At 38.7% G+C, this 25,806-nt stretch overlaps 1 protein-coding gene across 2 annotated transcripts in view; it reads left to right on the plus strand.

Annotated features, from left to right (window-relative positions):
* The window catches only part of SIM1 (SIM bHLH transcription factor 1), a 54,496-nt gene extending 29,707 nt beyond the window's left edge, over positions 1 to 24,789 (plus strand). Inside the window, exons 10-13 of one of the 2 annotated variants that reach the window (XM_054195077.1) lie at positions 6,901 to 7,066; positions 13,819 to 13,848; positions 14,401 to 14,806; positions 17,998 to 24,789. In XM_054195077.1, coding sequence (XP_054051052.1) covers positions 6,901 to 7,066; positions 13,819 to 13,848; positions 14,401 to 14,806; positions 17,998 to 18,728 — 1,333 coding nt within the window. In that variant the 3' untranslated portion in view covers positions 18,729 to 24,789. The remainder of the gene's footprint in view (positions 1 to 6,900; positions 7,067 to 13,818; positions 13,849 to 14,400; positions 14,807 to 17,997) is intronic. The other variant, XM_054195078.1, reaches the window with a different exon arrangement.
* Positions 24,790 to 25,806: the final 1,017 nt, after the last annotated feature.

Consider the following 25,806-nt stretch of genomic DNA (forward strand, 5'->3'; position numbering starts at 1 on the left):
TACCTTCAGACTGCTGGAAACTCTGCCACATGATTATCTGGAGGGCAGGATGTTTTATTTAACTCCAACTGACAGTTAAATGATTGCATTCTGAGATGAGAAACCAATCAGGGAATATATACAATTTCTCTGACAGTAGTTGTCTAGAGGATATCCTCAGACATTTGTGTTAAATGATCCGTGTAGGAAACTTTGTGCTTCAATTTTCCTGAATGTATCAAATCATTTAATTAAACTTCCTGGTTTGGGTTGCTCTGCCTTTAAAAGCCCATACAGGAACATGATCTCATGTACGTGTATCTCATGGCTGGAGAAGCTGTAAACTTTGACTCAACAAGACGTAAACAGCTACTGTGGCTTGTGCTATTTATGGAGATAAATGTGTGCCTTGAACTCAATGAAGGGATCCAATATACAGATCTCATACTTCTCCGAGCAGATGCATTGCTTGCCATTAAGGGTACTAATGATAAACAACCGCGTGAAAGATTTCTGGGGGGTATTTTCAATTACTTTGGTGAGCAATAGGTCAGGCCTATATGGGACTTTTCACTCGAGAAACTTTAGAAGGGAGGGCTCCTAATATCATCCCAATAACTGATGGAAAAATCGAGGCAGGGAATATCTCTGAGGTCACACAACTGAATGTCAGTGTAGTTTCGTAACAGTGAGGTTCAACGGCTTTTTTCCCACTTTGTCCCGAAATTTGTCTTCCTATATGAGCAAAGCGAAACCTCCTTATTTTGACTGGTTCTGGAAGATGCTAAAGGGTTTGCATACGCTCCTCCTGACAAGTCTCGTGAGCAGACTGAGGCCTTTGTAAACATTTCTGAGACACATTGTACATGAACAGAGGACACAGCAGACGAGGAAATTGTCTGTTTTGTTGTACCATCTGCTGATTTAGAAAGCCATGAAGATGACAAACAGCCAGAATCTGTTCTCTTTTCACTCATCTGCTGAACGGCGCTCTGTTAGCATTGCATGAGCTGGAGTGTGGAAATGTTAAAAGTTGCAGGCATTGTTTAAAAGCAGAAGAATGATACATTACAGTATTGTGGTCAGACATGCATGAGGAACTGCCAGACTTTTACCACCTTCATGGCTGATTTTAACTGAACTGCAACAACTCAGCAAAATAGGCTGAACATTGATGACATTAACACCTTTCGTTTAATCTCACAATTTCTATTCTGTGTTCTGTTAGACTGGCAGAAAATCTGACAAATATAATTTTTCTGATTTTTAGCTACAAGAAATGCAGAGTGCATATGCTCCTTTTAATAGATTTTTTCTTCATTTAAAGCTAGAGGAAATGATGAATGTGTATTACGTGTTCAATAGAAATAATAGTGCAACCAATTAAAATTACACCTTTCTCTTGCATGAGCAATGCTTTCCACTTTGCTTCAGTTGTGTGAATGATTGTACCCATGCTGTAGGAACGTGCTGCATTAAGATCATCTAATGCTTTTACTTTCAGCTTGTACTTCATTAATTACTTTAATATGTGTAAGGAATGACAAAGGTGTAGTTATCCGGTGTTTGTCAGGTTTAGGTGGTCACATGGTGCCTTTTTATTCTTTATTTGCTACGATTTCCAGTGACAGTATGATCCTTGCATATTGTTCAGACTATCAATTGAAAGATACCTCAGAATAAGAGTAAGATCTGTTTCCAGTTGCGTACTGATATTTTGATTGGTGCTGGAGAGAATGAGCTGAAATGCATTTCTGATCCAATGCTGGAACTTCACTAATGAAAACGGAGTTTCTGTGAATCTTCTTTAAGGTGTTTAAATTTAGTGTCTTTTGATGGAATTAAATACACTGTAAATATCTGCCTTATTGTTGCTTATATTCTCAGTCACTGCATGTATAGCTTATTCTTTCTTTCTGGCATGTTGTGGCATTAACATAAAAAGAAGCCATTTCTTATGGTTTTTGCAGAGTTTTTCATGGGCTGAGCATTTTTTCCTCTTTTTTTTAAGGTTTTCTTCTTGTTTTGAAGGTTATGCTGCTTATGACTGTAGATATATAAGATCTCTGTTCTTGAGTGTCCTGGTTGTCCTTCTTAAGTTCTTTTGGTTGAATCTGGATACTTATTCTTCACTAATGGATGTCATTATTTTACTCCTTCCTCTGGATACATCCTGTTGAGCTGCTCTTTCTGTTTGAAAGCATTTTTCAGGGCTTAAATTCTTCTCTGTTCTATAGCCAACACTGTGTTTAAGTAGGGAATCTTGATATCTTCAAAACTGTTTGTGCTTTTAACACTCTAACGTTAATGTCTAGTCTCACTTGAGTGTTTAGATTTTGGTTAAAGTAGTCCCAAACTTCACCCTTTTACTTGAAAAAACACAGCTACAAAAAAGCCCAGCTTGTCTGTGCAGTTTTAGTTTGTCTTGGGCCACACTGTGCTCCCTGGGCCTCTGTCACTGATTCCAGCCTTTCCAACATTATTTCTAGCAATGCTGACTCACCCTTTCCTCATCTTTTTTCCTTCAAAAAGGCTGTGAAGAAAAACTCTCGGTTTTTTTCAGTTTCATGGTGAGGTCTATCCACACACTTAGTTGACATATTTGTGCAACCTCTATTTTTTTGCTGAGAATTCAGGTTTTGTGGTGCTCTGCTCCCTAACTGTTCTTTTTTGGGTCTATCTGCTAATGAGTCATTATGTCTTCCTCAACCTTTCATTAGACAGACTGTTGCCACCATGTTTCATGTTGCACATTTTGGCAGTGGCAGTAGGCAGAAAGTGTCTTCTAAAGCTGAATTGCAAGAACTCTTCATGCAAGTGTTGCAGACCCTGCTGGCATCCCAGTCACGTAAAAACAGATTGACTTCCTCTTCCAAATGCTTTTCTGCTTCAGCCTTTGTCCTTCTCTATCTATGCAGCTTGCTATAGCTAGATCCCTTTAGTAAAAAATGCTTTGTACTTTCAGACTCTTTATTGCAGGGAAGCGCAGTTGGTACAGCCATCAATCCTCGTTTTTTCGTGATGCTAGCTCTAGTACATCAATAAGTGCTTTCAAAATTAGGGTCAAGCTTTATAATGGGCACTGGAAGACACAGAGGCATGGCACAGAGTGGAAATGCTTCTGGGAGTTAGACCTGAGAAGAAAATGGGAAGCAGCATATTGTAGCAAGAGGATTTTACGCTTTGTCTTCTTATTTCTTTTCGCTTACAGTGAAACGTGGTGATCCAGTCTGTAGGTGCCTAATACATTGACCATACTGGCCAGATTCTCATATGGGGGGGAGGGACAAGACAGAGGAGAAATAATACATTTTTGGAAGCATATGCTACCAAAAGCATATGCATCCAAGTTTTTTGAGGAGTCAAAGAGGACCTAGAATTTCCATCCAACTGTGGAACGAGTGGCTGTTTCCCATCATGAAAAGGTGGAGGTCTTCAATGTGTTTCCCTTTGCAAAGAAGCATCACTTTGGTCTTGTCTGGATTCAGTTTGATCCATCTGTTCTTCATTTAAGAGCTAATTTCCTGTAGTTATTCTGATGTTTTATAGTGATGATAGTTGCATCAGAAAATGAGATAAATAGTAGATTGTCAGCAACATACTGTTAGCAATTGAACACATGCCATATCACTCTCTCTCTCAGCAGTCTCATGTAGATAGATGTAGATTGTATGGATCCCTGTGGGATCCTGAAGGTGAGGACCTTGGAGGAAGAGGCTCGTATCCACCACCTTTTTTTGAATTACGTGTAGAACACAAGATGCAGTACTACCGTGTTGCTGGGACTGTGTAATGGAGGTTTCAGGTGTCTGAAAACAGGAATCTGCAGATTACAGTTTCATGGTTGGCGGAAGTTTTATAAATTACTCCAGGAAGTTGTCAGAATTTCCATCTGTAGTTTGTGTATCACTAGGAGTCCTGGTTCCTCTAGTCCTTTGCCTCACAGTGCATGTGGATATACTCAAATGTTTTAATTTCTTGGTGGAACATCTTCTGCATCTGACACTGAGACCACAGGACCCTTCCTCCGTGTTTTCTTTGGGTTTTGTTTTTTTTTTTTTTTTTTTTTTTAACTTGTGGTATTTATCTTGGCCTGTTACTATTGGTGTTCTGGTGTCTATCTTGTCTCTTCTGAAGGGTAGCTGTGCTAGGATAGGGTTGAGACAGTATTGAATCATGCCTTGGTGATGTAAAAAAATTCAAGTGTTTCATCTGCAAGGAGAGTACAGATGTGTTCTTTTTCTAAGGGGAAATTTTGCATTCGGCAGCAAGAAGTTCAGATAGATTTCTTCTTATCCTTTGTTTAATGATATTACTGTCTAAGCAATTGTCTGCAATAACAACTTGTGGTGTTTATTCTAATGTGTGGTGTTCTGGGGGGGTGACTGCTCAACATAACAATACCAAGGACTTGGAAAAGTAACACATAACGGCATGCAAGGTTTTGGGTGGCCTGATTTGCCTGGTTTTGTTTAGATTCCTGTGCCCTAGAAGTTTTGTGCAGTGTAGTCTCTGTGATTCGAATGCTTGGTGCTTGCACAGAGCATAACAGCAGGCAAGTAGTGTTGGAGTGACAGTCTGTGGTCTGAATACTGGAGTCATCTTTCAACCCATTTTTTAAAACTCTTCCACTGACATGAGAAAGCAGCAGACTGTTACAGGGTGGTGTACACCAGAGATGGGGAGGTAATGGCAAGAGTGCAGAACTACAGGTTCTCCAGCAAAAAGGGAGGCAAAAGGGTTGGCAGGTTTATAAATGAAACAGGACCTCCTCATATCCCTAAGGCTGTGAGCAATTTATCTGCTTAGTTTTGACTAATTTTCATTTCTGGAGGCAACACTTTCTGAATCTGACACCGAGACCTTTCCTTTTCTTATAACCAAATAGTCAGAGGGAATGTGTATATCAGGATGAGACTGATACTTTTTTTCAGGACTATTGGTAATATCTTATGCTACTGTAGTAGTTAAATATGAAGATTAATTAACGTCCTTTCTTTCTGATGTTTTGTATAACATAAAGATAATTTGGTAGACTCAGTTATGGAGACAGATGCTTTGCATATCAAGTCAAGGTGTCTGGATGGAAATTCTGATGGTAACCACAGGAAAGATTAATGGTTTCAAAATATGTGGATGAGCCTTACCTGTCAAATAGGCCAAAGCAAATCCCTATATTCAGATGCTTTGGCTGCAGGCAGGATATTTGAAATGCAAATATTAAAGCAGAGGCCTATCTTTATTGCAGCCAAAATTTGAAGATATGACCTCATTAAGAAGTAATTTCGCATTACAAAACATTAATTATACTTGTCCAATCTCTGTCTACTATTGACTGGAAACAGTGAAATCAGCATAGCTTTAATGTCAGTGATTCATTTTCATGTGTTATATATACATGGATATGTATACATTGTCTGCATTGCCAAAAAAACTAAGCCTCTTCAACCAACAAGTTTGTTGTTTATCACGTGCAAAAAAATTTTAGCATAGAACTATCATGAATTAATTTATCTGTTCTGCAGATTTATCTGTGGCATTCAAAGATTCACCCTATTTCATTTATTTCACTAATTTATCCAGTTTATCCTTCTGCCCCTGACTTTTGTCTGAAAACATTTCAGTGGCCTAAACTGTGATATGCTCAGTTTGTGGTGCAGTTTCTTTCTAAAAACTGTTAGACTGTCACGGCTTACATCAATATATGTGTGATTATAGAGCAAGATATGGTTGCTAAAGCTGGGTGAATAATTTATTATTAATATAATGCATTAAGGATGAGTCTTTAGGATTAGATGGAGCATGGGGTAATGTGTGAATGAATATGTTGCCTCCTTGACTGCATAAGAGAAGAATTATTCTTCCCTTGCTCTCCTACTTCTCTGCTGATTAACACAAAGGAAGAGAAAAGCCATGAATCCTTCCTCTTTTCCTCCAGGTAGGTAGGTCAGGAAGAAACTCTTGCTTCATTCTCTTTTAATAAATCATTGTCAGAATAGGTTCCGTATGACTACATGAAAGCTGGAGAGCTCATTTCTTACTCCCCCGGGTATCAGCAGACATGCAGATGTGTGGAGAGGGGTGCAGACTAGTGCATATGCCCTCGTTATGCTTAGTGAGACATTGTGAATAATGCCAGCTTTCCTTACTTTTATGTGTTAGAAAGTTTGAAGAAACTAACACTGAACTTCACAAACTGCCATTATATGTATCTCCCCGTAGAAAACCTCTAGTGTCTTGTGAGTGGGGGTCAGACCATTTAAATCACAAGATTTGTATTTATTTAGCTGTTTTCTCTGACTGGTAAAGTCTTTCAGTATAAGAAACTTCAAACAGAGGAGTAAACAATTCTAAGACACATAGAAGAAGAAAAATTCAAAAATTTGCACTGATTGCCTGGAACCCTGTAAACAATGAAAAATATAACCTTAACGATGAAGTGTTTTCCATTAAGAAAGAATGCTTTGTTCAATTTATTTAGACATCTACGTAGACTGTTATGTTCACCCCCCCACACGCATGAACACACACATGTAGACACACGTGGTAAGTTTGTAGTTGTACAGTTAAAGGAGTTTTGAAGAAAATGTATCCTATTTACTGCTTAGCTATGTGACCAATGCGGAAATGTAATATAAATCTTAGAAATGTCCATCCCATTGGTTTTTATTACTAAAGAAAGTAGATCAGGATGATAACAGTTGGATGCAAAAAGCAATCATATTTTCAGTATAAAAATAGTGCTATTGTTTAGTAAGCTATACTACTTAAATGTATCAGGGGGTTATACTGACTGGCCTTGGATGGTTTTATTCTTTTTCCTTAAAAATATCTTTTGTTTCCACCTCCTGCTAAGAAGGAAGGAATGTTTCCCATTAAGATATGAAGTGAGTTTGTTTTTCACTTTCACCTTTTATATAGGGATACTGAATATAAAGGACTACAGCTCTCTTTGGATCAGGTCACTGCTACCAAGCCGGCATTCTCATACGCAAACTCAACTCCGACCATAACGGATAATAGAAAGGGAAGCAAATCTCGCCTCTCGAGCACAAAGTCAAAATCAAGGACATCGCCATACCCACAGGTAGTTGTCTTTGAAAAACAAAATTACATCTTTCTGAATATCTTGATTTCAACTGCTATTTTATCCATGTAATTAGAACAGGTCAAAGAACATGATACTCAATGGGAATAAAGGACAACAGGTTCTAAGATCTTGAGACAGGAATATGTTTCTTTAAATGGTTTCTAAAAAGCTGGAAACATGTTTCAGCATGCATAATAAATCATCTTCAATAACAATAACAGCATAGGGCTCAGACTTAATGAGGAGCGGACAGAAGGACAAGCGAAAATGTTGGTTTTGAAATACTTGGTATGAGAGGATTGTGAGTTTTGCCATTTGAGAAAGCTTGCTTTTCTTACTTACTCTTTACTAATTCCAACATATCTAGAGAGCTGCCAGATGTTTGACAGCAGTTTAGTACCGAAATCTTAGTCAGAAGGGCTGAGTTTTGAGGAGGGAAAGCAACAAGCTAACTTGCTGAACTGGAAAAAGAAAGTTTATGTATGTAGAAAGCTTTGAAAGGGAGAAAGCACTAGGAGGTGGCCACTGGCGTCAGTAGACTTTAATTTCCCAGATTTCATTTTCAGGCCTAATGTGTGAGGAACGTGTCCCCCTTCGGAGAATGGACCAGACTTGAACCGGAGCTTACCTAATACATTTCTGCGGACAATGAAACTGCACTTGCATACTTACATTGTCAACCCTTTAGCTCAAATAAATGTTTGTTGAAATAACCATTATGTTAACTAAATAATGATGCAAGTCTTACTGCCCTTATGCCACCACACAGTGGACATAAACCTATGCATTCATGATTGAAGAGCTATGTATTTTTAAAGAGTCCAGGTCAATATTTAATTGATAATGACCTTGATGGCTACAGTTTCTCTGCAGGCACAATGGTTTCTAATCTGACCTCTAAGAGTGTACAATGTGAGCCCAAGTGTCTACATCACTTCCTTGTTTTCTTTTGTTTTCCCCTCAAAACTACCCAGGGTAAGAATTTCAGTTAAATGACATCTGCTTTTGGCACAGGGGCTATTCAAATGAGCACCTTGATATGAACTCAGATTCTTAATTTTAAAAATCTAATTTTGCCAAAGATTGTTATGGCTCTTGTTGTTTAATCATTTGTTCATATGCATTTCTGTGGGTTGTTAAAGAAGAGTCTTTCTCTTGAATGTCCTACACCAAAAAATTGTAATGAAACTGCTTTAAAGAATCGGGAAATATACCTATAATTAATTCTAAATTAGATTTTTAAGATTACTATCTTTGATTTACTGAAATTGCCCTTCATCTCCCCTTACACAGTCCTTTCAGAAGTCCTCATTTGCTAGCAGGACAGTTCTAACTGAAGACCTGTAATCCTCTCACATCAATCTGCTTTCTGAAAGTGCGACTTTCATCAGTACTTCCTTATTCTCTCTGCCACCAGAAAAAGTCCTGACCTAGCAGTGCAGTGTTGAGATCGTTGGTTTATCAGGGATTGTGGTCTGAAAGCTCAGGACGTTTAGTTTTCAGTTTTGCTTTGCATCCTTGTTACCAGCTGCCTGGTAGTAAAGTCACAGATTTCGTCATTCAAAAAGAAGCAGCCGTGCTGGTTGCCAATATCTTGAAAAACGGTCATACCGTTCATTGTAGCACATCACCACAAGCGACGTTGGCAGCTTGGCTTTGCAGCCCTCTCATCCTTCTCCACCACTGAATAAACTGTTGAAAGACTAAGAAAAGCTGTTGTGAAGAACATGCAGCAGGTGGTATGGCCTGTGTCCCACGTAATTTGCCAGTTCAGTTGCGGAGAATTAGAGTGTGACTCAAAGCCATGGCTGAAAAGTGAGGCCATGGGTTTTGGCTTACACAGGAGCCTGAGTTTTGGTGGAGGAAGGAAGCAGGAAGTTTATTAGTAAAATAATGGCAGCGGGGCACAGTATTTCTTAAAGTTAAGAGCACTTAGGAGATTTTAAATGTATGTAATGTCTTTTTCTTTTTTTTTTTTTCTTTTCCCCTTACTGTTTACTTTGCTTCACTCTTGAAGAGAAAAGGGAATCATATGCTTTATTGGGTGATGACTGAGCATCGTCTCCCTTGCCAGCTGTGTGCCCCTAGGAGAGCTACATGAGCTGTGAACTGTATGAAAACCAAGTTCATAAATTTCAGCGGAATGCTTACCACCAAGGCAAAAGGTGGATGTTTTAGTCACCTAAGACAGTGTTAATGTTTTTTACCTCAAATCTTGTGCAGAAGGAGACATAGTGTAGACTCTTTAAACAAAAACTGAGTTTGTTAAATTGGAGGCATTTGTCAGCATCTGATTGACACGGACTGACGTTAGTGCAGGTGGCTAGTGGGATCTGTGAAAACAGCCCCAGGCAGGGGAAGGGCAAGCAGAGAGGAGAGCAACCCAAAATTCATGACACAGCTGCAAGATTTGCACAGACACTTTGAACAGTGGTCTTCTAGTCCTCTTCTACCAGAGAGGTGGAGAGCTGAAAGAGGAGGATAAAAACTGGGAGAGATGAAGATTTGCAGAAAAAGGAAATCCTGAGCTGGTTAAAAGATGCCTGTAGTATTCCCCCATAATAATAATCGTGAGGTGCTCACAAAATCTAGCCCTGGACCTCATTTATTTTGTGTTCCCAAAAGCTAGCCCTGGACCTCATTTATTCTGTACACAGGAAATAACAGCAAGATTGGAAAAACATTTTAATTGTGATCATCTGAACAACTGCTTTGGAGTTTAATCTTCCATTAATGATGATTGTTTAAAGAAAAGATTTAAAATTGTCTGTTGTCTGCCTCTAATGGGAATGTTTTATGGTCAGATCTGGATAAACATTTATTGCTTCATAACTCATTTTAGTTCTTGGGTAAAGATTATATATATATAAAAAGAATGCACGCATATAAGTAAGGATGTACCCAAGAGCCGTTGGATGGAGGCTTTGATGCGTGCTTACAGCATGCATGAGTTTTTGGAAGTAGAGCCTTCTCTAGTAGATGTATATTATACACCTGATTTTGCAGGTAAATTGATTTTATAACTCCTTTAAACAGATAATCTGGATTAATTCTGCAATCCGCCTCTATTTGGGTTTGTCACCCAATGGAGTAAAGATAATAGAATCAGGCTGAATTCTAGTCAGCCTTTTTTTTTGTTGTTTCTCTTTTCATTTCTTCCTGTAGCCTAAAGCTTTGGCAACTTCCAGTGTATTCAAAAGCAAAGCAAACCCCTCTTTTTATAGTAAACATAACTCCTGATCTGGTGAAGAGTCACCAGCAGTGGGGGTTATTTTAATGGACATGCTGTATTACTTTAATCTAAGCCTTTCACCATCTGTTCTCCCTATAATAGTGAATGCAAAAAGAACATATTTTACATTTCAGGATTACATTAGTAAAAAGTAAGATAAAAGTGATTTAAAAGCATGCATATGTTCTTAGTACAATGCAGCCCGCATCTGTGATGTTTTTTCTCATGGTTAAGACACAAATCAAGAGGGAAGCTGCTAATGCTGATGTAGTGAAAGTTTTTCATGGAAAAGAGGACTCTGAGAGGGTTTCACTATATATTTAATGTTTATAATGATAAAAACCTGAGTAGGCTGCCAGAAAATTAGATATCTATAACATCTATTGTTTGAACATCTGGCACGGTGTGTGGAGCAGGCTGACGTTGCTGCGTATGACAGGATGAGTGCTCAGGCCAGCGAGACACCTGTAGGAATGGAAGGTCAGGCAAAAGAAAATCACCTGAGAAATATTAAATTGTCTGCTGGCCTAATACATTCCCATGGGCTCTTGTAAAGTAAGCTTTTCTTAGACATGGAATTTATATTTTCCTATTTCCTTCCCCCTACAGCCCTCCTGAAGTTTTTCTTGGAGTGAAAATAGCATCAGTGACGGCCTGTAGAAAGGGGCTTTCTCTGTCAGCGCTAATCCCGCTGGTGTGCTGTCGCTGTGATGGTACACTGGGTTAGCAGTCTGGAAGACATTTCTAGTATCTGGAGGTGGCAATTCAGTTTCCAAGAACCAGCGGGAGGACCATTTAATTTATTTATTGTTGTTATTTATGCCAGAAGACAATTCAGAAATCACCTGAGGGGATTTCAGGTGTTGCTTGTCTGAAGTTCTTTATCATGTTTAAATGCTGTCTGCTGGTTAAACTTTGTTAAAAACCTGAAAATAATAAATCCTGCCTGATACGAGTCAGAAGGCAAAACTTAGCAGGAAGGAAAACATTTCTGGTGAAGCAGGACTGGGATTGAAAAAAAAAATAATATTTTCACTACTTTTAACTGGCCATAATTGTAATTATTTATGATTCCTTTTTCTATGGTCTTTCATCACTTGGCATATGGGAGCCTAATTCTGACTTGAGAGATAGTGTTTCTACTCCCGTTTCAGTAAAGCAGTGTCTTTGCTCATCCTTTCATTTCTCCCCCCCCCATCAACATGTCACACATGCCCGTATTTGGAGTGTCCACCTGTCAACATCGGATTCCCAGAAGAGGCAGCAATAGGACTGCAGTGGTCGAGGCAGCCTGATGATGCCCAAGAGAGATGTGATTAGCTTTAAAGGGAATTAGACGTATTTTTGGCCTATGTCTGCTTATGTTGTACCTTAAGAATAAGCAGTCGTGTCAGACCTTCGTAGACAACGTGGGCCACAAGCAATTCACTGTGTTAATTTAATTCTGTCCGTGGCCTAGCAGCTGCTACGGGTCAGATCTCAAATAATCATCGTTTACATCAAGTACAAAGAATATGCATGAAGTATTGTTGGTCTTGACTACATGGCTACATGACATTACATGGTGCATTTCTGATATACTGAACATGTACCCTTGGAAATGGTTTCCCTTTCTTTAAGAAAAGTGCACAAAGGCCTGTGCAATTGAATCCTCTGTGTCTAGGTTCAAGATAAACAAACAAACAAAAAAATTGAGCAAGTTTTCAGTTAAATGGACAAATTCCCTCCAAGCAAAGTTATGTTGGACCCTGAGGTGTCCTTAGAGACAGAGATCTAACAGAAGAATATCTATTAGAGCTAAATGAAATTAAGAGTTTTCAGTTTGAAAGAATCTTTAGCATTTATTATCATCATAAATTGTCCAAAAAGTGAAATTTCATTATAATATTATTAGAAATTAATTTTCCTTGTCCTCCTCATGAAAGAAATATATAATATGAGTTTTGGTTTTAATAAGGAAATAAATGAACTTTTAACTTTTTATACTTACATTTATTCTTATATTATCGTATATTTCAGCTTAACTTTTTAAATTAAATTTTTAAATTATGAAAGTCAAACCCAAAAAGAGCACTAAAAATAATTCTAAAATTAAGAATAGGTACAAAAGTAGTTTTCCTTTTGTGAATTTCCATTTTAACTAAAATTTAATAGTCAAAATCTTGTTAATAATTTCTAATTTTTTCATTGGAAACTTCATTTTTTCTGTATATTTTTGTCAAAAAGTTTAAAATACTGTAGATATTTATGAAGATATCTTTGTGACTAAGTAGTTTGAAGACATTAGATCTGAAAGGATAATAGAAGAGTTAGATGTTCCAGTTGGTCGCATAACACTGTGATGGCTGAATAAAGTTCCTAGTTAACGTATTCTGAATTACTGGCATTTAAAAGAACTCTTTTGAGGCTCTGTAACTATCTTAAATCCATGCAAAATCAGATTTATCCATTCATCTCCATTCTCTTGAAATGGATATGGTGGTACTAACTTGCTGACCCCCTCCATATCTACTGGTAGACTTTTTGCCTACGGGTATTCTTCTGACAATTTATAACAAAATATAATCGATCTCCTCAAAGCCGTGACCCTTTCTTTCTTTTCTTTACATAACCTATCGTGTTAATAAACAGTATTCACAAATATAAACTGGAATACTGAAGAAATACCCAATTAAATGCCAAAACTGAAGTAGTTCCGCTACTGATGTTGCACAGATGGTTTAAGTTTCTGTAAGTCAAACATCTGGTCAGTACTTTCGATTGGTAAGTGCATAAAACCTTGATCCTGGCTGATAATGAGGAGTTTCATAGCAACTCAATCTAATGAAAAGGAAGGTAAGCTTATGTTTTCAGGAGAGAGGCCTAATGCCTATTAAAAGAAAAGGCAGAGTGGGCATCTGGAAGGTGAGTGACGGAATGAGAGAATTCCAAGTTTTCATGTTGTAATACATTGATTTGTGACATGAGTGTGCAGTACTGAAGAGGTGAGCATGTACAGCTTTGGTCTCATCCCAATCCATAATCACGGGTGAAATTGATTTAAAGATGTTCCATGAAGTTCGACAGTCCCAATAAATAAAAAGTTTTAAAAATGAGATAGCTAAATCCTAGGAGGTTTAATAAGCATTCTTTGTTTTTTTTCTTTCTTTCCTCAAAAGTATCTAAAATTTTGAAACGTTCATTATGAATATCTAGAAATCTGTGACATTTAACTTAACCCTTACTTCTCCCTAAACAAATGCCCATGCTCCTATTCTGTCTACTTTTCCAACTGCGTGCTAGTCGCTTCTGTGTTGGGAGAGCCCTGCTTAAGCTGGGGTGCCAAATGCCCACTCTGCCTGCTTTGGCTAACAATCACCTTTTCTGGCAAATAGTTTCTGGATTTTCCTTGCTGCCACATTGCAACAGAGCTGTGATTTTTACCTTCCTACTGATCTGCCATCACTTCAGAGCTCTACTCTGTAGTGCTTTTGGTAGTCCCAGAGTCTACAGGAGGCTTCCTTTTCTTTACTAATAGGAGGAAAGAAGTTCCCAGATACCACTCCAGGTAAGAAAAAAAAATCCAACAACAAACAATATATGAGAAAGAGTGAGGGAACCCTTAGAAAAAGAACTTTAACAACTCAAAATACATTCAGTTCCTCCTTTAACAGCTTGAAATACACTCAGTTCCAATTTGGCATGCGAGAATGCTCCAGGAGCGGTGTAATTTCAGTCCCTGTTGAAAGTGCTTTACCGAGGAGTGTTGGAGCACCATTCCTGAGCACAAGCACTAAGTTTCAAAGCAATAAGAAAAACCTGGACATATTAAAAAAATATTGAATTGCAACATTGATGTTGCTGAGCCTAATATTACACATCATAAAGGAGATGGGTCGACATGGGATGTTTTAGACTTTCACGAGGTCTGTCCTGTCATCTGTGAGCTCATTACAGACTGTTGTACAGGGAAGGACTAGGACTGCAATCAGAAGGTGCAGATGTGTGGGCTCGCTCACAAAAACCACCCTGTCGCATGCACACTCCGGCTTTTCAGTGCCGTTACTTGCAGATTTCACCCAGGCGTAGTAATTTCCCCGCTGCTTCTCCTGTTTTGCAGTATTCTGGATTTCACACCGAGAGATCCGAGTCTGACCATGAGAGCCAGTGGGGCGGGAGCCCCCTGACCGATACGGCTTCTCCCCAGCTCCTGGAGCCCTCGGACAGACCAAGCTCCCAGCACCATGATGTCTCCTGTGCCTACAGACAGTACTCAGACCGCAGTGCTCTCTGCTACGGTTTTACACTCGACCACTCCAGGCTGACCGATGACAGACATTTCCATACTCAGGCCTGTGAAGGAGGCAGATGCGAAGCCGGCCGGTATTTCCTTGGCACGCCACAGCCGGGAAGGGAGAGCTGGTGGGGTTCTCGTTCAGCGTTGCCTCTGACGAAGTCGTCCCCTGAGAGCAGAGAAGCGTATGAAAACAGTATGCCCCACATAACTTCGGTGCACAGGATTCATGGTAAGAGATAACAAGGATTTGCAGAAGTTGCAGCATCTCAGATAAAGCAACATGACATAAACATGCAGCTGTTTATGTGAGAGACAGAAAATGAGAGAGACTCTTGATGCATGCCCTTGTCTCAGAGATCACATCTACGGAGATGAGGAATACTTACAGTTCAATTTGAGTTTGACAGTCTGGTTTATGTGCAGAAAAAATATAATTTGTTGTATATTTTTTAGTTTGTGAAATTAAGGTGGGAATATCTGACTGGTGAGCTCTTAAGGATGATCTTAAAAATATGAACAAATTTATACACTTGAAAGAAATGTGTAATTTCTTTGGCTTAATATCAAACTACTTTGGATGGAATATATTTAGCACAAAATTAGTTAAAAATAAACCTAAGATGGATATTAAGAAACCTTTAAAGTCTTTGGAGAAACTGTTCTCCAAATTACTTTTTTTCTCTGCACTGGTTATTACTAGATTTGCTATTTTGCTGTTTCTTTTTATTTAAAATTGGCAATTCAAATTAACATTTGCTTTTGGTTTCAGACATTTTATCCTCAGCTATAATTTTTAGTCAATTTGAGTCTCTCTGTCCTTCCAGCACCAAGCCTGAAGCCTTGCTTGGTGTCTGGGAGGTTGTAACCTCAGCGCATTAGCAGATCTTCAGAGGCTGAAACTGATCAAGAATCCAAGTGAAAGGCTGATCTTAGGTTTGGAAAAATCCAAAGGTCCTTGAATTTAAAGGGTAGGCTAAAAGTTGAAATACTGCAACTGACCCAAAAATCAGAGTTTGAGATTGTAAGGATAGATGCAGAATTAAAAAAAATGCTTTTCTACTAAAATAATCTGTCAAAACATAGGTTGTATCTGAAGAAATCCTAAAAGCTAATTACATTAGTACCATTCCATTGACTTGCAGAATGAGGCTTTGGAAATAAAAAAACCCCAAACCTGTATTATTTTACTTCAATCCTAGGAAAATTATGCTGAAAATAGAAGAATGATTAAATATCAAGTTCTAGGAAATACATTCAGAGGAAAAATGAGGAAAGAAAAGGATGCCTACATTTTGCTGATGAATACTGTTCTCCACTTTTCCTGTGAGAACAAAGTTCCTTCCAAGTGTCTGTTCTGTACTTCTGTCATACTTGGTTTTCCTCTATCTTCTTCTTCTCCAAAAAAGGGAAATGAGCAGAATATGATAATTTTGCTGGCAAGTTTTATGCATGGTAATTCTTACAGAGCATAGAAAGATAGTAACATAGAAATATTATACAATGCAAAAGTGTTAAATATTTATTCCGTACTTTTATCAAGGATAATCAATCAAATGGATAATATAATTTGATTTTAGTTTGTTCCTTGGTTTTGCTGCAATTCCAGGTGCTGCAGTTATTTTCTTTAGTGTATCGAGTCTTACATGTTTCAGTGGGCCTTCGGTCTGCATGTAGCTTTGGGATTAAAACTTGACACGTTTGTCTCAGTTGAGAGGAACACTTCAGCTTCCCTTTTAAATGTGCCATTTTCATTTAGATTTAGGCAGTTCCAAACCTTGGCCTTTCACAATTGAAACTCTTTTTTGACAATGGTATGTGAATGCTGCTGTCAGAGAAGTTTATTTGGGCAGAAGACATTTTCTTCCCTTTCTGTTCTTTTAACGCGTCTTCTGGTAGTTCTGGCTTAGAGTCACCTTACAATAATGACAATTCGCTGACCGGTATGGCAGGCCCTGAATATTGCATGTGAGCCCATGTGTTTCTGGTCACCCTCATGAAGTCTGGGGCACTGTAAGTATGGTCTGTGCAGTGGGACAAACAGAGCATGTGGTTTAGAGCCATGGCTGACCAGGTCCCCAGAGAGTCATGGCGTGCCTGACACACTGCCTGCTCTGGTGGCTGGAGATCCCTTCAACCTCCAGGCCCTGCCATTTTGGGCCCAGACCTTAAGAGGATGTGAAGGATAAAATTATGCTTGTGAGATACTTGCACCTACAAAGGGCAGGATATGTTTATTATGAAAGCTCATCACTGATTTTTTAAAGAACTCTGCAATGCAGTGGTAGCGATCTGCCACCCAAACAGACCTGTAGCCCTTGACCCAACACAAAACAGGGGCTCTAGTCTGAGAATGGTTTTCCTTTGAGGAGTTCTGTCAATCAATGGACCTCATCCCCAGAGAAGACTTTGTATGTGCTGAGGCAAAGGCATCATTAAGTCATTTGTGCAAATCCAACACATGCCCTCCTGCAGGCACATATCTCTTCAAATCCTTTATTAAGGTCTTTATTATAGTGTGGTCTTAGTTGGCTGTTCAGGTGTGGGGGTCACTCACTTTCTTCCTAGAGAGGATTGACAGGTCTGATTCTGTCCTTTCAGCTACGTGCAAGCTGAACACCTTCTCTAGTACGTCTATAGGTCTTATTATTTAGACAGAGGTAAAAATAGTTATATTTTCCTATTCTAAAAGTTTTATACACCAAATATTTATGTGTTGGGATATGAGATCACATTTTCCCAGCAACTCTGTCTGTGAGCTATGGGTTCTTATGCTTCTAAAGAATAACTGCTTCATTTCTTCTGTTTATTTATTGCTGTGTAACCCGCATAAAGTCACCACGGGGCCACAGACTATTCCACAATGATTTCTTTCTCTATGTTTTAGCTCCTGGAAAGGGCTAAGAAGACACGCTGGAGTCACGTACACTTGTAATTCCTTGAGATTTTTGTTTTCACCATGGTTCCAATTCACTCAGACTTTTGATGCAAAGAGGTAGCGAGGGGTCAGGGGCCTGAACATCGGTGTTGTGGGCACTTCAACCTGCCCTAGGGTACCCTGCCTGGTCTCTAGCTGCTCCAGGAGACACGGAGTTCCTGTAGAGTTGGTGCTGTATCTGCTGGGCCTATGCAGATGCTTGGTTACCCTAGAGCATCTCAGATGGCACTGGATGTCTGTGTTGACGTGCTTAGATCTCCTCTTTATATTTTCAGCTGTGTTACTTGTTCCATGAGCAGACACTGGAAACTAGAGATTGTTACTGAAAAGCAAGGAGTCTACCACAGTCATTTTTGGTGACTTTGTTATAATTCACTTGCCTCTGTCTTGGTTTTCTGTCTGTAAAATAAGGTTCAGAGTACTTGTTCTTCAAGATTGCTTGCCTCCTTCAACCTCAATGCTTGTTGTCTTTCTCTCTTTCCTAGGGAGAGGACACTGGGATGAGGACAGTGTCGTTAGCTCGCCTGATCCTGGCTCTGCCAGTGAATCAGGCGACCGATACCGTCCTGAGCAATATCAGAGCAGTCCGCATGAGCCCAGCAAAATTGAAACTCTAATAAGAGCCACCCAGCAAATGATTAAAGAGGAAGAAAACAGACTACAGCTGCGGAAAACGACTCCTGATCCTCTGGTCTCCATTAATGGCACAGGGAAGAAGCACGCTATCTGTTTTGCAAACTACCCTCAGCAGCAGTTGGCAGGGGACGTCTGCCGCGTCCCGACAGTTGCCAACACTCCTCCCTGTGAACACATCCAGCAACGAGATGGAAAGATTATGAGCCCGCATGAAAATGACTATGACAACAGCCCCACAACACTGTCTAGGATAAGCAGCCCCAATTCTGACCGAATATCAAAATCTAGCTTGGTACTAGCTAAAGACTACCTGCATTCAGACATGTCCCCTCATCAAACCCCAGGGGACCACCCAGCAGCCTCTCCAAATTATTACAGCTCCCACAGGCAGTACTTTGATAAGCATGCTTACACATTAACTGGATATGCCCTGGAGCACCTATATGACACTGAAACCATTAGAAACTATTCACTAGGCTGTAATGGATCACACTTTGACGTGACTTCTCACTTAAGGATGCAGCAAGATCCAGCACAAGGACACAAGGGGACATCCGTTATAATAACCAATGGAAGCTGACGCTTTTTTCTAAAAACTTTTGTGCTTTAAAAAAATAACCTTTGAGATCTAATTGGAAGATATTATATGTTTTCATGCCCTTGTTGTTACCAGCATTTGATATACCACAGTGCACTAGAAAGAATAACCTAAGGTTTGGGGGGATAAGTTGGTTAACACACATTACTTTTAAAAAATAAAAATGCACTGGCATGCAGGGTTAGAGTGGATGGAGCTAAACTCAAAGTTGGTGCCATGCAAGGTGAGAAGGGTAGAAGAGGTCTAGGCAGGGAGCGCTTGGGGCAGGCTAGCAGAGTGATTTATGCACGTTGTGTAAGAGGTGGTTGTTTGGAGACGCTGCCAAGATCAGACCTTCTGAACTGCATGTGCCCCACAGGTCCCAGCCAACAAAACTGCTATGCACTCTTTTTACACAGAAAGTTGGAATGTGTTCCTTTGAAATACACATCAAAATGTGTACTTCTGGTGATCTGTTTATTCCCTAACGGCCGAGTGTGTTATGCTGCTCCATGGTATAAAGCATCCATGGCTAACCAATGCAAAATCAAAAAGGGGAGAAAGAAGAGAGAACTCCCCAGAATTGTTATTTCCTTGTACTCACATGCATAGCTATTTACATATGCTTGATTTGAAAGGAGTCAAATGAGCAGTATCCTTATGATTAGTATGATCAAATATTTACTTCTACTGTACTTAAAAGCAGGAGGGCCTTTCTCAGCGTAGTTTTGAGAAATGCATAGGGCTTGGTTGTCTTGATGTAGAGATGGGAGATTGTCCTCCTTTTTTTTGAAAGGTCTCACAAGGTGGGTAGTGGAGTGAAATGCAAGAAAATTGTCAGGAGAAACAGGGATAATAGGCTGGAATGAGGAGTGGTTCAAGATAAACACATTTAACCCTATGGCTATGTATGCCATTTAGTATTAACTATAAAATAAGGAAAAGTGGTTGTAAGTGGCCAAATAATTAAGGATTAATTTGAAACACAGAAGGAACTCAATAGAATCATAGAGATTTTGCTGTAAAACACAAAGGGAATTGCATAAGCATAAAAATATGAGAGGTGAGAATGGACAAAAACTGCATGGTGGTTTGTCCTACTTCTGATAAGATTTTGGAGTAAATTAAGAAAGTATAGAAAATTGTAACTACTCTGTCTGACATACAGTAAAGTTATAGGTATGACTTTGACAAAGGGATATGCATTCTTTTCTTGCTTGCAGCAGAAAATTTAATGAATATCAGAACATATTAGGGATAGCAAAATCAGTCATATGTACATAAAAAAATACTAAGGGAAATCAGGGTTCCAAGAAATTCAATTGTATTTAGAATGCTGATATTATCAGGGCCTGTCCTAGAGTTATAGAAGACATCAAAAGAAGCAGAGAAACTTTTTGCAATTTTAAATAATCTCATGAACAAAGAGACACTAATTGATTGGAAAAGAGTAAATAAAAAGCACATGCCAAAAAAAGTAAAATAGGGCATATATAGGCACAATTGCTAGACCTGTCCTTCTTTGTATGGCATTTATATGAAGTCTCAAGGTTGACTGCAACGGTAGCACCACACCAATGTGGAGGTAGGGGACTTGAGGTGGTTACTAAAATGAGATTAGCACTAGGTCTAGCTTCATTTGTAACATTAAGAAGCTCGACATATGGGACTGAGTCATCAATGGGACTAAATATAAACCAGCATGCTACGGGTGGGTTAAAAATATCTATTTTCAAATAAAACTAATCAGAAGCAAAAGCTAAATAATAACATTATAAGCCACGTAAGTAGAGATGTACTTGAAAGCAGAGGAAATTACCTCTCTGAACTTGGAATATTGTGTATAGTCCTGGTCACTCCAACGCAGATTGTGAATCTTGAATTGAGTAGTACCTTACTCCATAAGCAATCTCTGTTGACTGCAGTGTGATCACTCCTGGTGAAATGTACGTTGAACACAAGGAAGAGCAACACAGTCTGGTCTTTATTATCTAAAGCTCATAATAGAAAAGGTGGAGCAGAGCTCAGCAAAAGATAAAGAGACTGAAAGATCTAATAAAAACTTTAAATAAACTGGGTCTGTCATCTTTGTAAGGGAAAAGAATAAGGGGGAATGTCACTGATGTGCACCAAGCTCTGCACAGAGGAGAGATAAATAATGGTCTAAAACTATTTGAACTAGCGGCAGAAACGAGAGACAGGGCATTGAATGTTAGCCAAGGCAAAATGAGAACAAAATGATTTGGCAAGAAGTTTATTTGACTAAGGGCCAAATGAATAACAAAGGTCATAAAGAGAAGCAGCTAGAGATTTTTGTTTGTTTGTTTGTTTTAAGATAAAAACAAGGCAAATAACTGAGGGAAAGAAAAACATTGACAACTGTTAACTCAGAGGAAGGAATGGACCAAAATGGACTTCTTTCAGCCCAACAATTGTATATATTCCTAAAGCATAGGAATGAGAAAGTATTTTTGATAAATCTAGTTCTGGATACATATTTATTTCACTTATTCCTATGAATAATATGAATAAACTTGTATTTGGAGTCTCATTGTACAGTATTAAAATACAATTTGCAAAGCGAATTAGAGTAGAGGTACATGGTATCATATTATCCCTACTAGTACATATAAAAAAATAAGTCTAAGTGTCAATATTATTTTGTATTACAGAAGAGTTTCCTAAACTGTTTGGATGAATGGGATTTTGTCAGCACCCAATTTTCTTGGGGTCACCAAGCACTCTTGTTATCAAGCTTTTAATCAGAAGGCAATAGAGTTCTGCAGACCAGCTGCAGTTCCCTGGCTGTGGTCTAATGGCCACAAGTAGTCAGGAAACCACAGCTTGGGCACTGTTGTTATTTGCGTTCTGACAGGCACTTTTGAAAAATAGAAGACTTATAAAACAAACAGGCACAATATAAGATGCTTGTACTCCATATGATTTCACCTAGGAAAAAAGCCAGTGTGCTATGCAATAAAAATTCCCCATTCTTATTTGCTGTGATCCCAAAATAAAACTTCCCAAACTGTAGTTATTTATCCTGTTTTCGATAGTTCCAGTCCACTACAATGACGAATGCAGCAAAACGCACTGTAATGAACGGAACCCCTTATATCTCAGTAGAGAGGTCTGCACATGCAGCCACGTTGTGCTACAAGCAAAGGCTGATGCTCGCTCCACTCGTGGGATGCCAGCAACTGGCACTCCTTAGCGCTTCAGTAAAGTCTGCCGGAGATAGATGCCTTTTGTCAGCTAATTTGCCATCCTGCTTCTTTAGATAGCCAGGAATTTCTTCTTAATTGGCAGAAAGCATCGAATGTTGTAAACATAGACTCCGCGTGCTACATGCTACATGAAAGCAAGTTTGCAATCTTAATTATAGCATATAGTATCACTGCAGCTCATATAACATGTACTTTTCAATATGGTATAAAGCTTATTTTTTCCATTACATATTTATTTAATTCAAATTTTCATTTAGTATCCTTTAAGGATATTTTCGTCTTTCTTTTTTTCTTTCTTCCTTTTCTAAATCAGATAAGTTGAGATGAGATATTTTGCAAAATTGAAAAATGCAAGGCATTTGTACCAAATACATTACAAATGTATCACATTAGCTAAAGGTTATCACTTTAAAGAAGGTATGTAGGTTGTGTTTTGGAACAGAAACAATATAAATTGCTGTGTTGCATCGTTTCTCTAACATAATAGTGTTTTGCTATTGGCAGCAAATTAATATTTTGTAGTTACTCCAAATACAGAGTGACCACAGCTCTTTCAAACCATTTCCTATTGATATCAGTGGATGATATGTTATGGTTTTGGTATATGTCTTTTGTTTTAAGAAACAAAAAAGATCCCTCTTCTTTATACAAAATGGAACCCCAGGGGCATGGAGTTTGTAACTTTGGACAAATTTGCAAAGCATTTCTAAGATTAGAAGAAGAACCTTACTCAGCAATTTGTCCCATTGACTCAAATGGGAATATTTGTGGAGTAAGGTACTACTTAATATTTGTAAGGGCAAAAAAAGCTGACTTCTTGTGAACCGGCAATAGGTTTGGCGCTTGTTTGCAAATTTTTTGTTTAAATCTCAGGAAGTGAGTATGGAAACTATGGAAGGTACTAGCTGTAATGGCCGTGTTTCTACAATACAGGTTATTTCTACACGCTTTGAGAAAATGAGTGCATCTTTGCACTGAAGAGCCCCAGAGGTATTTCTTAAGCTTTAAATGGCTTTTGTTGATGTGTCTGCAATACTGCCACAGGTTACACAGTGCAATTCTGCTCTTTTAAACTCTTTTAATCACTCTTATCTGAATCTCATTTTTGTCTCTGGACATGCAGCATTTATTCATTAATGCCCCTAAGTATGTTAACCACCATATGTTCATTTATGTGAACATCCTGAGTGAGTTGGAAAAAAATAAAAGTTTGCAAAGTATTTCTGGAAAAGACACAGCTACCCCAGAAAATCAGACTGGCTGTTGCGAAGGTCAGTTAACCTTTCAGTCAAGGAACAAAGCTGTGGCGTTCGCATTGTTTTCAGACCTTCTGCATACAAAACTGTATATAGCGGGGATTATAGCACACAGTACCAAGATTAGACCTAGATATGTCTATTTTAAGGTGGTTATAGTTAATGTCTGGCAGCAAATGGATTCAGGCTCTGGTCTTTCCATGAGTTGCAAGTTTACTTAAAACACCTAAGGGTCTAAAGGCAATACAGGCTTTGTTAATAGGAACAATGGTGGATGAACATGCTTTCCTGTAGGTATACTGGATTAGGTCCAGACGCCTCCACAGTGTGGAGGAGAACCTATTTTATTTTATTTGCATTAGTATTGACGGTTAAGTATTTCGGCTGTATGCACTGAGATGCAAAAAAAAAAAAAGAAACAAAACAAAACCCAAAACCAACAACAGAAAAAACAAAACAAAACAAAAAACCCACAGTTTTTTTTTCTGTAACTGTTCAGTTTGGTGTTAGTAAAGTCTGCTAGAGGTGTAGCCGAGGGTTTAACTTTTATTCTGAAGACCAATAAATTAAATAGTCTTCTATTCAGAATGATGAGAGCACTAGTGTCACTCCCTTTCATATTTCCTTAGAGGATTTATTAATGAAAAAAATTTTATGTGGGGTTAAACTTCACTGTGGCATTTAGCTTATGTATACAAGAGTTCTGTGGGTAAATCTGGCTCTAAGTTGCTAGGAATACATCCCTTTCTGAAAAGAGGTAATTTATGACTCCATCTATGAAGCTGTATTTGAAAGGAAAGATCAAATACAGGAAGAAACAAAGCTTTTTGTCTGGTTGTATTCACTAACTCCCCTCTCACATGGAGTTCTCAAGATTTCCTATTGTTCTAGGATTCAAAATACAGTTTTTAAATGTTTTTATTTATTGTAATTTGGACTGCATGCATTTTTTTTTCCAGCTACCGACACAGTGGGAAGTTTAGAAACACAAGAAATAATCTTGCTCACACATTATAGAACATTGGCACCTTTACATTTCTAAGGAAATAAAGTCTATTAGGAAAAGTATTTTTAAGGCACTGCAACTTTTTCCCCAAGGTAAATATTTCAGTGCCTAAAAAATATAATAATCTAGCAAAAAAAAAAAAAAAGCACTTCAGACATAATGAAGCGTTTCGTGTTTGCTTTAAACTAATGGGTTATATTTATGGAAAAAAAGACACAGATTGCCAGCATTTCAAATACCATGCCTTGCAATGTATAGGGTCTAGTGACATTGTAGCATAACATCTGTAATTTGAAGTTTTCCTTTGGAATGTAATGTAGGAAACACAATTTAGCTATGTCAACAATATCTTGCAAAGTGTTCCCATTTATAATTATTTATATTGTAAATAGCTTTCTGAAGTAAATTTGAAGTTAATGTGCATAAGATGTATTTATTATGTGAAGATTTTTTTTGGTTTAAAATATAGCTACCAATATGGAATTTTTGTCTGGTTTTCTACATTTTAAAAACTAAGGATTGTCCTACATAGGACACATATTCAGGAATTCATTATAATTAATGCGAGTATTTCTCGGAACTGGGAGGAGACATGGCAAAAGGAATGTATTTCGATTCCTGTGAATCCTAAGTGCTCTCTGAATCTTGAATGAAGTTTATCAAATATGAAGGGACGCTGATAACGTACTGCCACCCCATTTAAGAAAGATGTCTAAATCTGCTCAAATACTATTCTGTCAGGAAGAGCTGACTCACGGGAGCTTAATTAAGATTAATTGTCTACTTTGTGAATAGCCTGCCATGTTTCTTGAAGCCATGCACCACCCCCGTGCCTCAGCTAAATCAACTTGCTGACATGGAGAATGATACCCCTTACGTGCTTAAAATACTATACTCAGATATAGAGCAGTGTTCTGACAAAGGACTAGGTTAAACTGCGTTCAGGCCGGAGAGCTGGCTATTACTTGGGCTTGTGGCTTGTACAGTTCAACTGACCCATAATAACATGGGCCACCGTGCAGCAGTTCAGCTGCTGCAACCCTTGCCTGCTGTGGGGTTTAGGTCCTTCCTAGCTCGAGGGTTCGGGGTCACAGCTCTCATGTTCTAGACCAGTTTCTGAGCCATCAAACACCGTCCTCTCAGTCAATCTCATTGTGGTTTTTCCCTGCAGGTGAACAAATGTGAGACTGATGGTGTCAGAGAGTAGATGGTGTCAGGGCCTGATGCTGCGGTTGGGTAAAAAAGCAGCTTTCCAGGAAAGAAAGTGGTTGGTCACATATTTTCCATTCACAAGACTGAGAGCAAAATACATAAGCAGCGGGGATGGGGGTGAGATGCACAGAAGACTCAGTTTTGAATCTCAGGTAAATCAATCGCATAAAATGGAGATGCAGTTGTGCCACTGGCCCTTTGCTCCTGCATGGACATAGGCACTCAGTTCTCGGAGACACTCCTGGGAATTAGGGAATACTCTGCAGCAGTGAGTTAGATGTTTAAACTAAGTTCATGATTTCAGCATATCCCATGGGGTAGTTTAGGCTGTTCCCCTCTCCTTGGCCTGAATTTGGCCTTGGTTCTCCATGCAGGCAGGA

The sequence above is a fragment of the Rissa tridactyla genome, chromosome 3, assembly GCF_028500815.1.
Source record: "Rissa tridactyla isolate bRisTri1 chromosome 3, bRisTri1.patW.cur.20221130, whole genome shotgun sequence".
Lineage (NCBI taxonomy): Eukaryota > Metazoa > Chordata > Aves > Charadriiformes > Laridae > Rissa > Rissa tridactyla.